General features: G+C 36.0%; 2 protein-coding genes across 2 annotated transcripts in view; both read left to right on the forward strand.

Annotated features, from left to right (window-relative positions):
• Positions 1–379: 379 nt before the first annotated feature.
• On the forward strand, positions 380–3,727 carry LOC108201627 (uncharacterized). Its single transcript, XM_017369914.2, has 3 exons — positions 380–2,817; positions 2,901–3,006; positions 3,092–3,727. The coding sequence occupies exons 1-3, from the start codon at positions 380–382 to the stop codon at positions 3,725–3,727; spliced, it is 3,180 nt and encodes a 1,059-aa protein (XP_017225403.2).
• An 11,408-nt stretch (positions 3,728–15,135) lies between these two features.
• LOC108202628 (hypothetical protein) overlaps positions 15,136–16,905 on the forward strand; it is a 161,239-nt gene continuing 159,469 nt past the window's right edge. The window contains exon 1 of the transcript XR_010287241.1: positions 15,136–15,536. The gene's annotated coding sequence lies outside the window, so the exon portion shown is untranslated. The remainder of the gene's footprint in view (positions 15,537–16,905) is intronic.

Genomic DNA, 16,905 nt, shown 5'->3' on the forward strand with positions numbered 1-16,905 from the left:
TTGAACTCATCATCTCCGATTTGAACTCATCGTGTCTGGAACTCATCATCTCCGATTTGAACACTCTACCTCATCTATTCTCTCTGGTTGAAGCTCATTCTTGCCGAGTTGAAGGTATTACAACACTCTACCTCTTCAATTTTATCAAATTTGAAATTAGGGTTCTTACTAATATTTGGGGATTTGGGGGTTCAGACTTAATTTGTTTTAATTTGCTTAATTAAGTTAGTACATTGGAATTAGGTATTAAAGCACTCTATCTCTCCATGTGTGTTTTGATGTTTTGCTATGTGTGTATTTTTTTTGCTATTGAGGCTGTTATGCAAGATAAATAACTAAATAGATTAAATTATTTTACAAGATTGACAGGTCTTGGTTGATGGCTGATAGAAGAACAAAGGAATTTGAAAGAGGAGTAGATGAATTATTGTTATTTGCATTTGAGAACGGCTGTGATGAAAATAAAATCAGTTGTCCATGTTTAAAATGTGCACATAGTAAGTCATGGAGAGCTCAAACAGTGAGGTGCCATCTTTTTCAAAATGGTATAGATCAGACCTACACTCATTGGATATGGCATGGAGAGTTAAATACCGAAAGCAAGTCTCCTGCAGAAGACACAGCTAGTTCAGAGTCTGTGGACCAAATCCCGATCCAACCAGAAAATGATGATATTGATGATGATATTTCTTTTGATTCCGCTGATGCATTTAACCATGTTCAATCTGAACATGAACCACTTTATCCGGGGTGTGAGGGATTTACAAAGATGAAGGCTTTGGTAAAGTTATATAACTTGAAAGCGAAACACCAAGTATCAGATGGTTGCTTCTCTGAACTTCTATTGTTGGTTGGTTCTATGCTCCCGGAAGGCAACACCTTCCCTTCTTCATTTAGTGAAGCAAAAAAAAGCTTGTGCGCTTTAGGAATGGAGTATGAAAAAATTCACGTATGTCCAAATGATTGTTTATTGTATCGTGGAGAAAAGGATGAAGATGAGACACGTTGTCGTGTTTGTCAAGCCTCTAGATGGAAGTTGAACAAAAAAGGAGAAGAATTAGAAGGGGTTCCGGCAAAAGTTTTATGGTATTTTCCGTTGATACCACGTTTGAGGACTTTATTCAGTTCTGCACAAACAGCCAAGGATTTGACTTGGCATGACACGGAGAGAATAAATGATGGTAAATTGAGACATCCAGCGGATTCAAAGACATGGAAGGAAGTCGACAGTAAGTGGCCAGAGTTTTCTTCAGATTCTAGAAACCTCCGCTTAGCTTTATCTTCAGATGGGTTCAATCCCTTTTACAGCACAAATATTTATTATTCATGTTGGCCAGTTTTAATGTCAATCTACAATCTCCCACCATGGCTTTGTATGAAGAGGAAGTATATTATGCTATGTTTATTGATATCCGGACCAAAGGAAACTGGCAATGATATTGATGTGTTCCTTCAGCCGCTCATTGAAGATTTACAAAATCTATGGACTGGAAAACAAGTTTATGACGCATACAAGAGGGAGTATTTCTTGCTGCGAGGCATTTTATTATGGACAATTAGTGACAATCCAGCCTATGGTAACTTGTCAGGGAACATTGTAAAAGGGTATAATGCGTGTCCTGTTTGCGTTGATGGAACAAAAGCAACGAGGTTGGCTAATAACTGTAAGTGCGTGGTCATGAGGCATCGGAGGTGGTTGCCCCGTGCACATCCATATCGAAGGAAGAAAGAAGATTTTGATAACACAGTGGAAAAGGGAACTGCCCCAATTCCATTAACCGGGGAGGAGGTGCTTGAGAGAACAAAACATTTAAAGAGTCATGTCTTTGGTAAGACACAACGCCAACCTCGATTCAAAAAAGGTGATGTTCGACCTATTTTTAAGAAGGTTTCTATATTTTTTGAACTTGAGTATTGGAAGTTTTTGCCGGTTAGACATGTTCTCGATGTTATGCACATTGAGAAAAATATTTGCGAAGCTTTACTTGGTACTATGCTTAATATACCCAAGAAGACAAAAGACAAGGAATCTGTTCGGCTAGACATGGCTGAAATGGGAATAAGAACGGAGCTAAGGCCAAAAACTCCCGGGAAAAAGGAGAAGTTACCATTGGCATCTTGGAATTTAACTCATTCGGAAAAAAAAGTAGTTTGCTCATCATTTCTAGGCATGAAGTTGCCTGATGGCTTCTGTTCAAATATTAGAAGTTTAGTTTCAATGGAAACTCTTCGACTTACTGGAATGAAATCTCACGACTGCCATATGATCTTGCATCACTTGCTCCCAATTGCGATACGGTCGTCACTGCAAAAACAGGTCAGAAACACTGTCATTAGATTCTGTCTTTTTTTTAAGGCAATTTGCAGTAAAGTTATTGAGGTTGATAAGTTGGAGAAAATGCAATCCCAGCTGGTGGAAACTTTGTGCCAACTTGAAAAATACTTCCCCCCTTCCTTGTTTGATATTATGTTTCATCTCTCGGTCCATCTTGTACGAGAAGTAGAGCTTTGTGGACCAATTTTTCTTAGATGGATGTATCCTTTTGAGAGATACATGAAGACATTTAAAGGATATATAAGGAATCGGGCTCGTGCAGAAGGTTGCATTGCCGAGGCCTATGTTGCAGAAGAAGCTGTTGAGTGTTTGGTGAACCATGAGGAAGCGACAGTTGGGTTACCAAAAAATGGTAGGCATAGGAAGGATGCCTTTTGTAGGCCATTATCTGGTGCATCAGTTATAACTCCGAGCGACAATGATTTGCATTTAGCCCATTTATGTGTTTTACAAAATACGGCTGCGGTTGGGCCATATTTTAAGTAAGTCATTTCTTAATTTTCTTCTTAATCCTGATATTATACATCATTATGTTATCATTACATAGTCTCTTTTAATTATGCAGTGAACACATGTCATTTTTGATGACTAAATATCCGGCAAATGAAAATAATGAAATGTGGCTAAAGAATAAGCAAAATGAGACATTCCTAGAATGGTTTAGAGCAAAGGTATTATGTGCACTTTATAACATTTTTGTGCATTTTTAAAACTATCACAAAAGTCATTTTATAACTTTTATGCTATCTTTGGCAGATTGCTTCAGATTTGCTTGACGAAAAGGAGATATCAAAAGAAATAAGATGGCTCGCAGATGGGCCCAATAAGGATGTCCCTACATACAATGGTTACAAAATGGATGGGATTACCTTTAGCACCAAAGCTCGTGATGGTACACGTAATGTTCAGTGCAGTGGCGTGTGTGTTCAAGCCGATACCATGGTTGTGCAGGGTAAAGATCAAATTGTTGAGCATGCCTCACCTACATTTTATGGAGTGATAATAGGTATATGGGAGTTAGACTACAACAACTTTAGGATCCCTATTTTTCGTTGTAATTGGATTGATATGAATAGAGGGACTAAGGTAGATGACTTGGGTTATACTTTGGTTAATTTGAATAAGTTGGGGTTTTTTAATGATCCATTTGTGCTAGCGAAACACGTTAAGCAAGTATGTTACATAGATGATCCTCTTGATAAACTATGGTCCGTGGTGTTGAAATTACCCGAGAAAAACTATTATGAGGACAATGATGAAGAAAATGAGGGATCCGTGGAAGTAGAACTTGAGAATGAGTGCTTTGTGCCGAATTTCCCGGATGTTGATTTAGACGAGGAGGACACGACTAGCTACATGCGAGATGTAGATGAACTAATTCAACTTTCATGATGTAATTTAAATTGATTTTTAGTTTGGTGATGAACTAAACAAACTTTTAGGATGTAAGTTAGTTTCCTTGTTTTTTTCTCTGTTGGTTGGCTCTGTTTTTAGTCAGATTTGTTGGTGTGCCTCTGTTTTCAGGATGGTTTGCTCTGTTTTTCTGCTTTTTTTTTTCCAATGGTGGCAAATCAGACAAGCGTTTTTGTCAAAAGAGGCTTGTCTGATAACCATTCACATAACGCTAAACAAAACAAAGCTTGTCTTTAAAGTCTAATAACAACACTTTTACTGAACAAACTGTTGTTTGTTTCTTAAAAGTCATTTAGTCAGACAACATTTTATTTGTTAAAGGCTTGTCTGTAAGGCCATGTTACGATGCTAACAAAAAGACTTGTATGTTAGCTTTCCAGTCACACAACACTATATAAAACCCTTGTTTGAAATCCTTGTAAACAACACAACAAATAAAACCGTTGTCTGATTAATACAACGGTTTCTTGAACTATTGTCTGAGGTTCCTTCACACATCAGCTCTTAAAACAATTGTCTAACATGCATCATTACACAATACCACAGTTAAGAAAACGTTGTCTAATTGAATTTACTAGACAACATTTTTTTAACCGTTGTAGGGCGTAGATGTTAGACAATAGTTTTTCGAGGACGAAAAGAAAATGTTGTGTCTTAATTCCAAACAACGCTTTTTTCACCGTGCGTTGTCTGATCAGTGTTGTCTAATGGTGTTTTTGTTGTAGTGCCATAATCTGCCCATAATTATACATGGATCCTGTTCTTGGGTTTCGAAAATTTTGTTTATTTACGCATATCCGCTGCGTTTTGTGCCTCGGAACCCAACAATGGTATCAGAGCGAGGTTGTATAAGGGGCTGATTTGGTTACGTGTTTACTGTATTTTACAAGTATGCATGTGTGATGAATCTGCCATGATAACAGTTATGATATATGAATGATATGATGATCTTATTATGATCTGTATATATACTGATATATACATGATTTATGTTTGTTCTTGATATGAGAATCGTATTCGATATGAATTCTGAATTAGATGCTGCAGATTTGGTGAAATTTGTTTCTGGTGTCCGTTTTTCGCAGACGAAAACCCGTTTCTGACTGGAAACGATCGTCTGAACAAAACTGATGGCTAAAGCCATCACCGACGCGTCTGTAAGGCGTTTGACGCCATTTAGAGCCTGTAATCAGCGATTTAATGTTATCAGATTTGATTCTGATTTTTCTGATTTTTGCGTTATTTGATTTTTGTGCTTGGATCATGATGTATATGATATGGTATTATCTGAGTATATGATTTAACATGTTATTAAGTGTTAATTGAGCATGGTGTTTGGTTATGGCCCTTCGACCTTAGTGTAATGGTTTTGGTTTTAAATACGACTTGCATGTCGTCAATCTTTGTAATCATAAATCTCGAATGTAACTCGAGTTATCTTGTAAGTTCATTAGATTAGTTTTGTTTTTTCAATCATGTGATGTAATTGAAGATTCCATGGAGGTGTCCCAACAAACAAGAAGTTGAGACATACAAGGTGTCCCAACAAAGAAGAAGTTGAGACATACAAGGAGTCCCAACAAAGAAGAAGTTGAGACATACAAAGAGTCCCAACAAAGAAGAAGTTGAGACATACAAGAAGTCTAATCAAGGAAGAAGACTTATGTAATAAGTAGTTTTATTTATTTCCATCACCACATTAGATGACCTTGATCTTTACCATGAGCTTGATAAAGATCACATAGGATGGGGCCCATAGCCAAACACATTTACTTTATTGCACTTTACATATATATGCCATGTGATGAATGTATGTGTACAGTAGTGATAATTATGCATGCTTAATTAGATTAAGGATGAATGTATTAGATACGACACCCATGCCATGCCTGCTAAACAAGATAAAATCTGTAACGATTTAAGATTTTAAAATTACGACGATCATGAGATTCTTGTGTTTATGAAACACGGAATTAATTATGGATTTTCGGTATTCAATGAGAGGAAGATTCCGTCGGATTTGGGGTTTTTAAGTATAGCCGTTGTGCCAACACCTCAAGTCGGGTTTTCAACCAATCAAAGAGTATTAATTTGAAATATTTAATTCAAGGAAAAATTGAGAATCTCTTTATGATGGGATCATGATCGTTCTTAATTAAAAATCCCTAAGTAAAATATTAAGTTTTAATCAGATGCTTTCCAATGAATGAACACTCATTAAATCCTAGATCGATACGGGGAAGGGCTGTCAGTGGCAGGGGACTCCTATCTATCATGGTGAAATGCGACGAATATAAACGGTTATATTCGGACGTTGTATCATTGGGTCTAACTTAACTAAGTTATAATAGTAAGGTGAATATAAACGGTTATATTCAACTATCATGAACTTAGAAGCATAGAGTTTGGTTAAAAATCTATTAGATAGATAAGATCAATTGTTGTTCACCAAACTATCCAAGAATTATATATGATATAATTGACAACTGTTGTCTACCTAAATAATCATGTTTTAAGGACTACCAGTGGTTGACTTTAGACATGACGAAATATGGATCTTGGCCCACTAGAAAGATTTATGGGATATACTTTCCGAATTAATAGTTAGGGCTATTAATTTGATAAAAATAGTGGGAGATATATTATGAATATATCATATGCACATAAATATTTAACTCAGACAATCTAATATTTATTTTGCACTTTTATTATTGTAGATACTGAATAATGGCAAACAACACAAACACACTATCCGTACGATCAGTCCTTGAGAAGGAAAAATTGACAGGAGGAAACAACTTCCTAGACTGGCAGAGGAATTTGAGGATTGTCCTCAGGCAGGAGCGCAAGCTTCATGTCATTGATATTCCTCCTCCAGGCCCCCTCCCTGAGGGTGCTACTGCTGATGAACGAGCAGCACACACAAGGGATGAGAATGATGCAAATGATGTTGCATGTCTCATGTTGGCAACTATGAGTGCTGAGCTTCAAAGACAGCATGTGCATATGGATGCATATACTATCAATGAGCACTTGCAAAGCATGTTTGCAAGCCAAACTCGTCAAGAAAGGTTCAACACGAGTAATTACAAACAAGTGGCAAGTGAACCAGTTGGCCCACATGTTCTGAAGATGATTGGTTACCTTGAGTACCTTGAAACTTTGGGTTTCCCGATTAGTCCGGAAACTGGTATTGATCTAATCATGAATTCTTTGAACAACAAATTCACTCAGTTTGTTGTGAACTACAATATGAATGAATTTGACAAAACACCTACTGAATTGTTGCATATGTTGAGAACATATGAGACCAACATGAAAATAGCTGAACCTGCTCCCATACTGATGGTGGGCAATAAAGGAAAGGCAAGTGGAAGGGTAAGAAGAAGATTGGATCTAATTCTGCACCCAAGCCAAAGTCTGGTCCCAAACAGGCTTTAAAGCCTAAAGGTGGTGTTGCCAAGGGTGAATGTCACTACTGCAAGAAAGCTGGTCACTGGAAGAGAAACTGTCCAACTTATTTGGAGGATCTGAAGAAAACGAAGTCAGTTCAGATTTCTGGATCAGGTATTTATGTTATAGAAGTCAATTTGTCTACTTCTACATCTTGGGTATTTGATACTGGATGTGCTTCTCACATTTGTATAAATGTGCAGGGCTTGCAGAGAAGTAGGACTTTGGCTAAGGGAGAAGTGGACCTAAGAGTAGGCAATGGAGCAAAAGTTGCTGCTTTAGCTGTAGGGACTTATTATTTATCTATGCCCTCTGGGCTTGTTTTAGAACTGGATGATTGTTATTACGTGCCTGCGATTCGCAGAAACATTATTTCTGTTTCTTGTTTGGACAAGAAAGCTGGTTTTTCGTTTACAATAAGGAACAGCAGTTGCTCTTTTGCCTTAAACGATTTAACCTATGGTGTTGCGCGTTTATTTAATGGTTTATATGTTCTTGATTTAGATAATCATGTCTGTAACATAGAAAACAAACGACTTAAAATGAATGACTCAAATCAAACATACCTCTGGCATTGTCGTCTCGGCCACATAAATGAGAAACGCATATCCAAATTACATAAAGATGGATACTTGGATAAGTTTGATTTTGAATCATACCAAGAATGCGAATCTTGTTTGCTTGGTAAGATGACTAAAGCCCCTTTCACTGGTAAGGGTCAAAGGGCCACTAAACGTCTGGAGCTAATACATAGTGATGTATGTGGCCCAATGCGTGTGATGGCTAGAGGAGGCTACTACTACTTCATAACATTTACTGATGATTTCAGTAGATATGGATATGTATATCTTATGAATTGAAGAACAAATCCGATTCTTTTGAAAAATTTAAAGAATACAAGGTTGAAGTAGAGAAGCAAATTGGCGGAGGTGCAAATATTAAGATCTTACGATCCGATCGTGGGGGTGAATACTTAAGCACCGAATTTAAAGAATATTTGAAAGAATGTGGTATTGTATCACAACTCACTCCGCCAGGCACACCTCAATGGAATGGAGTTTCAGAGAGGAGAAATCGCACCTTGTTGGACATGGTGCGGTCGATGATGAGTCATGCAGATCTTCCAATAAGTTTCTGGGGTTACGCTCTAGAAACAGCGGCTTTCACACTAAACTGTGTTCCTACTAAGAAGGTTCAAAAGACTCCATATGAGATATGGAAGGAGAAACGGTCTGGCATGAACTTTATGAAAGTTTGGGGATGTAAGGCGTTTGTGAAACGTCAAGCATCTGACAAGCTTGGACCTAAATCCGAAGAGTGCATTTTTGTGGGATACCCTAATGAAACAAAGGCGTATTATTTTTATAGTCCTTCTGAGCAGAAAGTGTTTATTGCTCGAGATGCTGTCTTCATGGAAAGACATTTTGTTTCGAAAAGAAACAGTGGGAGAACTATAGATCTCGATGAAGATCGAGAACCACAAAATAGCATTGAACCTGAAGTGGAACAAGAGCAGAGTAATGATAATGCTCAACAAACACAGGTTGTTCGTAGATCTGGTAGAATTCGCCACGAGCCAGAGAGATATGGATTTCTCTTGACTCAGTGTGGTGATTTGATGCTCATAGATGAAGATGAGCCTCTCGCATACCAAGATACTATGAACAGTCCAGACTCTAAGAGATGGCTTGAAGCCATGAAATCCGAGATAGATTCCATGTATGAAAACCAAGTATGGACCTTGGTTGATCCACCTGAAGGGGTAAAACCCATAGGGTGCAGATGGGTTTTTAAGAAGAAAAGAGACATGGATGGAAATGTTCAGACCTACAAAGCTAGGCTGGTTGCAAAAGGTTTCAAACAAATTCATGGTATTGACTATGATGAAACTTTCTCACCAGTGGCTATGGTCAAGTCTATAAGGATTTTGCTTGCCATTGCAGCATTCCATGATTATGAAATCTGGCAAATGGATGTCAAAACAGCCTTCCTTAATGGAAGCCTTGAAGAGGATGTGTACATGACACAACCTGAGGGTTTTGTCGATCCAAAGAATGTTGGCAAGGTATGTAAATTGCGTCGATCCATATATGGATTGAAGCAATCCTCTAGGAGATGGAATATTCGTTTTGATGAAATAGTCACATAATATGGCTTTGTTCAAAACGAAGATGAACCATGTGTTTACAAGAAGGTTAGTGGGAGCCATGTGGCATTCATAGTACTGTATGTTGATGACATACTACTAATGGGGAATGACATACCTTCTCTAAAGGCTGTTAAGACTTGGTTAGGGAGTAATTTCTCTATGAAAGACTCAGGAGATGCTTCCTACATTCTAGGAATGAGGATCTATAGAGATAGATCTAGCAGAATGATCGGTCTAAGTCAGAGCACATACATTGATAAGGTTTTGCATCGTTTTGGAATGCAAAATGCAAAAAAGGGATATGTCCCCGTGTCTCAAGGGATAGCGATCTCTAAGGACCAGTGTCCGAAATCATTGGATGAGAAGGACCGCATGAATAAAGTTCCATATGCTTCAGCAATAGGATCTATCATGTATGCAATGGTATGTACTCGCCCAGATGTCTCGTATGCTTTGAGCATGACGAGCAGATACCAGTCTAATCCAGGTGAAGGTCACTGGACAGCAGTCAAGAATATTCTTAAGTACCTGAAAAGAACTAAAGATTCATTCTTGGTGTATGGAGAAGAGGAGAAACTCTTTGTAAAAGGTTACACCGATGCAAGTTTCCAAACAGACAGAGATGATACTGTATCACAGTCTGGTTTTGTGTTTTGTCTAAACGAAGGTGCTGTAAGCTGGAAGAGTTCAAAGCAAGAAACAGTAGCTGATTCTACAATAGAGGCTGAGTACATTGCAGCTTGTGAAGCAGCTAAGGAGGCCGTATGGATTCGAAAGTTCATTTCTGATTTGGGAGTGGTTCCATCGATCGCAGATCCCATTGATCTATACTACGATAACAATGGAGCCATTGCACCGGCTAAAGAACCTAGATCTCACTCCCAGGCCAAACATATACTCAGGAGATTTCACCTTATTCGAGAGATTAATGAAAGGGGTGATATACACATATGTAAAGTGCATACAAATGATAACATTGCAGACCCACTGACCAAAGGCTTGTCGCAACAGAAGCACGATGGTCACACTAGTTCCATGGGTATTAGATATATGGGTGATTGGCTCTAGTGCAAGTGGGAGATTGTTAATGTAGGTGCCCTAGAGGCAATACATTATTCGTTTAAACATTTATGTCAGTTGTTCATTCAATAAATGTATTTATTATGATCTAAATTATTGCGATATCTTGTTAGCATAATAAATGTCCTTAGAATCATGATACACATTATATAGTTTAAGTACATGACTTGAACTTGAGATTATATCATATATCATATTCTTAAAGGTCCCTAGTCGAGTATTATTATATAGGACGATAATAATACATAGATAGACTAGTATGTTGTTTGACAAGATAACCACATCTCATTGGTTATAAGTATGGGGATACTAAAGTCAATACATAGGTACATGTAAGAGTACATGGTACTGGACAGACCCACAGTGAGATTCTTCATGTTTAATAAAGTCATAAGAAAGACTCACAGTGATAATGGTGTAAAGATCCTTTGACTTGAAATCATTATATTTCTATGCGAGGATTAATATACTTTGACTACATTCAAAGTTACCTTTGACCGGGTGATGATAAAAGTGGACATCGGGTATATCATGAGTCGTATGAGAAATATGAATGATAGATAAAAGATTTAACCTTCCTAATAAATAGGAGAGATATTATTGGCCTCTTGATTGAGTGAGACTATAAATGCATGGCCATGCTCAAATAATGATTTGTCTTGATAGTCTACTCATGGATCAAGTAAACCCGGATTAAATATTGAAGAGGATGACTAAATACATGCCTCGAGTTTAATCTATAATATGTATGGTTAAAGGGATCATATTACACGAAAAACATTATTCACGAAAGGTTTTATCTAATCACGATTTAATTATTGTTTAATTGGGTAACAATGATGTATTACTAGATACCGCTCATTGTTTATAATTTTATTAGAGAATAAAATTATTGCCAATTAAATAATAGCCTATAGGGTCACACAAATAGAGCACATAATGGAATAAGTTAATTTAAATTATTGATTTAAATTAACTGATGATTATTTGAATTTTATTATAATTAAGTGAGACTTAATTAAGATAATATAAATTCGAATTAAAGGGAATGCTTTTGCCCATAATAATTAAGTATGACTTAGTTATTAATTAAATAATAGAATTTCGTTTTATTATTTAATCCTATACCTACTAGGGCTGAGCTTTGCTGTTACGGGCCTTCTCATCAGTCATTATAAATACATAATGATGGAGAAGGAGGTCATTACGTTTTTGTGAGAAAAACCCTAGCAGCAAAGAGAGGCAAGGCAGTTCCGATCGTCGAGAAGGAGGCTAGTACGTCCATCCGTCGGTGCTCGTGTGGATACCATAGAGGTGTTTTCCGAGAGGTAGACACAAACCGTGATAGGTAGGATCTCCGTTGAGTTCGTGAAAGTCAAGCTTTTGAAAGGTATGATTCGTTATCTCCATAATCTGCCCATAATTATACATGGATCCTGTTCTTGGGTTTCGAAAATTTTGTTTATTTACGCATATCCGCTGTGTTTTGTGCCTCGGAACCCAACATATATATACTTTCTATAAATAGGAAACAATTATGCAGCAGCTCATAAAAAGGCAAACAACAGTACTTATGCTTCTTCAACTAATAGGCAATAGCCATATAACATTTAAACAACTGTGAAAACATTTAATCACGGTACTGCCACTTCTCTTGAATTCCTTAACCAATTCACATATGATAAAAGATTTCAGCATGAGTACTGCTCCTCATCCCTCAAAAAAACTAGGAGATTGTCAAGAATAAGAGCTATAATAACCCAAAGAACTAGCTAGTAAAGCAAAATAAGAAGTAGATCTCATAGAGATCAATCATAATTTAAATAAAACTGGCATAGGATGGCGAAAACCGACAAGAAATTCTCATGGCAAGGGGAATCACCTTCACTGCTAACACATTTTTGCAATTTGTTCATATAATTGAGTGCTTTTCAGTGTCAAAAATAGTAATTAAGTTTTATACCAGATCGTGAGCGGCACAAACCAAATCCTAATTTTTTTTTCTTATTAATACATTGTCTGACATCGAATTAGGACTACTTCATCAGTTTTATTAGTGAGAAGAAACTTAGAGTCACATATAAAATTTTATTTTTCCTAATTTAATCTTCCAGTATCTCCTCAGTGATAGCTTCAGGCTTAGTTCTGGTATAATAAGAGTTTGATTCATTTAATCGAATATAACTTCGCCATAAAATTTTAAGGAGATCGATAGTTTTCTAGATTCTAGATCCAATCAATGTTTCAGGTTTAGTTTTCTAGATTCGAGATTGAGTTATTAATGTATGTTTTCTGAAACCTTCCTCCTTACACTATTATATTAATCTTTCACTAACAATACTCCCTCCGTCCCATTTTAGTTGTCACCTTTGGGTTTGTGCCGGTCAAATTGACCAAAATTTGACTCAAATTTATTAATATTTTATCAAGTGAAAAAATAAAAAAAAATATCACCGAAAATAACTTTTAATCTACTTTAAGATGTAATTTTTAGTTTTTTTTTAAAAAAATGAAAGAATGACTTATAATCTTTGGTCAAAGATTAGTCAATTTGACCAACAAAAATAGAATTGTAACAACTAAAATGGGACGGAGGGAGTATTATATATTTGGTGAAATAATTATTTATGCAAATATTAGCCAGGGCCATAGTTTTCAGTAGCTCGATTTTGTGAGAATTTATACTAGTTGTTTAAGAGGTAGTTGTCATGCTAGGGCACTGGTGGAGATGTTGGTCAAATATTTAAATGCATGTATGTTATAAAATGGGAAACAAAACACATTACATCAAAAAAGAATATTTGTCACGTAATATATATTCTCACAATTGATGTGTTATAAATGTCACATCAAAGTTAAATGAGAAGAGAAGAATGATAATTAATTATTAAAGGTAGCATAAAATTTATATTTCTTGTTAAATATGTGAAATACTCATTAAAACTAATAGGAGATGATGCACGCTAGGTTGAGCATTTGATAGGTTTGGTTAAAAAAACACCAAACTGAATAACAATACCAAATTGAATAGAACTATATTCGGTCTATACCATCGATACCGAATATCTTCATAAAAACGAAGTGAATCGATTTTAATATCGTCTATTGGATCCGCATTAAATCGACCAAAGTTCTAGAGATTAGGACCGGATTAAATTGAATTTGCACAATATGATTTGGTTTTCTAGTTTCGGTTAGTACACGGTTATTTTGATTGGGCTATATAAAGAAAAAATGAATGAGCCGGAGTATTTTCAAAAATGGTTAAATGATGCATCAAGCAAGTGACATATAATTACCCTTAAAATGATTTGATAGTGAGATAAATATTATATTGCACTTTGTAACTCCAGACTTTGGCTCATTAGCAAATCAGACTTCACACTTTGAAACGTGACAGTTTGTAACCCTAAGTTTCATTTAGCTTTCGGTTTGTAACCCTAACCCACACATCCGTTAAAAACAGCCGTTAACTTTAACTGTTTAAGAGGTAACAGTGTGTATATTGGTTTAAAGTAGCCGTTAAAGTTAACGGCTGTTTTTAACGGATGTGTGGGCCAGGGTTACAAACTGAAAGTTAAATGAAACTTAGGGTTACAAACTGTTACGTTTCAGAGTGTGGGGTCTGATTTGCTAATGAGCTAAAGTTAGGTACTTAGGGGTTACAAAGTGCAATATACTCTAAATATTATTACCTATATGACAAGGTGTCAAACTTCGATGGCAAAAAGATATTTTAGCCTATATATGATTATTTACAAACTAAGAAAATACAAAACCATAAAAACATATCACATATACTGACCCCACTCAATTCACATGGGATTGAGAATAGATGCTAGACTACTCCACAGTCCACATAGTCCAAAAGCCCAAAATTGACCCACCTCAATCTCATCGGCCCCATTTAAATCCACTCATTGGTCCACTCATTGGTCCATATCTGATCTCACAATCCTTTCATTTCCTTTCAATTTTTATTTGTATTTAGTATGACATATGAGGTATATTTATTCAGAAAAATTTTAATAATTTATTTTTCTATTTATAAAAAAATTTAAAAGTAATAGAATTAAATTTTGATTTAAATTGATGATCTAAACACAATTAAAAATTATCGTTAAGCAATATAATATATATTCAAACTAAACAAGTAATCTATTTAATAATTAACTCTTCAAATTTTATTTGGTTGGTTTTTAACGGAGGACCTGCATATAAAAAGCTATGCATTTGATCGATCTGTCCAAATATGAGATGCTAACAGGAAATCAAAGAAACTTAGAGCAAGTCCAACAAGTTACCTATCCTAAACTCACATTTAGGTAATATGTCAAAAAAATCACTCCAAAACTATCCTAGTGTTATCCTAAATCACTAGCACAACCTTAGTGTTATCCTAAATCACTAGTACAACCTTAATTCTCCTAGCCATTATCTATTTATAAGTAATCCCTAGTCATTACTTATTTAATATTTATGAATAAAATAATCATCTCTCTCCTTCTTTCTTTGTTTTTTCACTCCTTTTCCTCTTCTCCCTTTCAAATTTATTATTAAAATAATTTTAGGAGAACAAATATAGAGATTACTATTGGAGTTGACACTGAAAATAAATTACCTAAATCACTAAGACACACTGGCACTCATTGTTTTATATTATTTATAAGTAATAGGATAGATAATCTATATATCCATAATGAAATTGAAGCTGCTAATGGTGCTCCTACAAAGCCGAGAGATGTCCACTGAACTAAAACATATGTGATGCCTATATGAATGATTGAGGGGATCACAGAACAAACAACCAGCGGAATGACCACAGACTGTGTCTGGAGAAACCTCAAGATGTTATGCAGGACTTGCTCTTAGATTTGGTATGGGGTTGTATGTTTATGCACTAAAATGAGTACAACACCAACTGGGTCTAGTTCAACAGCTGGTTCTTGGTTTTCAGGCATTGTACGAGGTCGTTTTGATAAGTCTTCTACTAGTCCGAAAATGGCCAACAATTCAGCAGAATTCACTGGAACTAATGCGGGCCCAGTTAATAAGAAGAAGCAGTTTCAAGGGGTTATGTTTAAGTATGGTCCCAAGTCCATTCAGGTCTGTCTAAACACTATTGTGTGTTTGTGTGTGTGTTTTGTGCAGATTTTGGATTCTGGATGTGGTGTTTGATGTTTAGTTGACATTGTTTTTGCAGTGGATTGATGAGGGTTTATTGATTTGTTATGAAATTTGAGCTTGGGTATCGGATCCGAATGTGTTTTTGTAGTTGTAATAAGTGGCAAGATGTTAGCTTTATGTTTGATAGATGAAAAATTCTGATGACCCAATTGACCATTTATGATTATGTTATATCAAAAGAAGGGAGGTGAAATGATGTTACACTGGTTTTTAAAGTTTCGGGATCATTAAAAAAGTTTCGTTAGCTTGTTAAGGTGCTGTATCTGTAAATGGTTAAGGTGTTATGAGGGATTAGTATGTATGTAACATGTTTTTCTCTTGATAAATATGATAATCGAGGAAATGGTTTATTACCTGCTTTCACTCTGGAGTATCACTGCCAGGAAGGTCTGGTAGCTAGATTTTCTCCTACCTGTTTCCAGTCCACATTTGGGGATTTCATTCTTCCATCGTTTCAGAGTACACATAAATAGTGAAGCACTCAAACCTTTAACTTGATGAAAAGCCTTGATGTTCTAACTTTAATTTAGTTTGCATACCAATATTTAAGCTCCTTTATATTATGCAGGTTGCCTTCAAAACTGGACCACTGGTGACTATAAACAGCGAGCTATATTTATTGGCGGGCTGACAGATGGATTTTTGGCTACTGAGTATGTCAACATATATAATTTTTAAAGTTATTGTCCTTCGAGATGATTTAAACCTACACATTTTTGCACGTATTGATTCTACATCATAGTTAAGTTCCTATCACCAATTCCTAATTTGATCCGAACCAATAGGAACGCAAAATATGGTGTAAAAAAGCAAAACACCAATGTTGATTAAACAACGATTCATGTTGAAACCTCCCTGTCATATCAACCAAACAGTGATAATATGTATATACGTACATTCATATGCAATGACAATAATAAAGTTATAGAACTCTAGTGGGAGCCTTTAATATTATATGGACTTGAAATGAGATTACTTGTCACAGTTACTTGGAACCTCTTGCTATTGCTCTTGACAAAGAGAAATGGTCACTAGTCCAGTTTCTGCTCTCCTCTTCTTACACTAGATATGGCCTCTCAAGTTTAAAAGAAGTAAGTCACTGTTATCTTTTCTGAACTATGTTGGCAATGATTTTTCTGTTATATTAGATGCTCTGTGCCTTTTTAACTTCGTTGTTTAAGGGCCTCTCTGCCAAAGGGTAACATTGTACTGTTGAAATCATTAGGTTTTGTTTGCATTAATGTGGATCGTAATTCTGTGGTAAATGTTTTGGACGGACTGAATGGTG

Source organism: Daucus carota, chromosome 9, assembly GCF_001625215.2.
Source record: "Daucus carota subsp. sativus chromosome 9, DH1 v3.0, whole genome shotgun sequence".
In the NCBI taxonomy this organism is placed as follows: Eukaryota; Viridiplantae; Streptophyta; class Magnoliopsida; order Apiales; family Apiaceae; genus Daucus; species Daucus carota.

Bases quoted from the DNA above. Each gene is read 5' to 3' on its own strand.
- LOC108201627 (XM_017369914.2), top strand. From the start codon at position 380: ATGGCTGATAGAAGAACAAAGGAATTTGAAAGAGGAGTAGATGAATTA. The intron at 2,818-2,900 runs GTAAGTCATTTC...TTAATTATGCAG, and splicing joins GCGGTTGGGCCATATTTTAA to TGAACACATGTCATTTTTGA. The intron at 3,007-3,091 runs GTATTATGTGCA...TATCTTTGGCAG, and splicing joins TAGAATGGTTTAGAGCAAAG to ATTGCTTCAGATTTGCTTGA.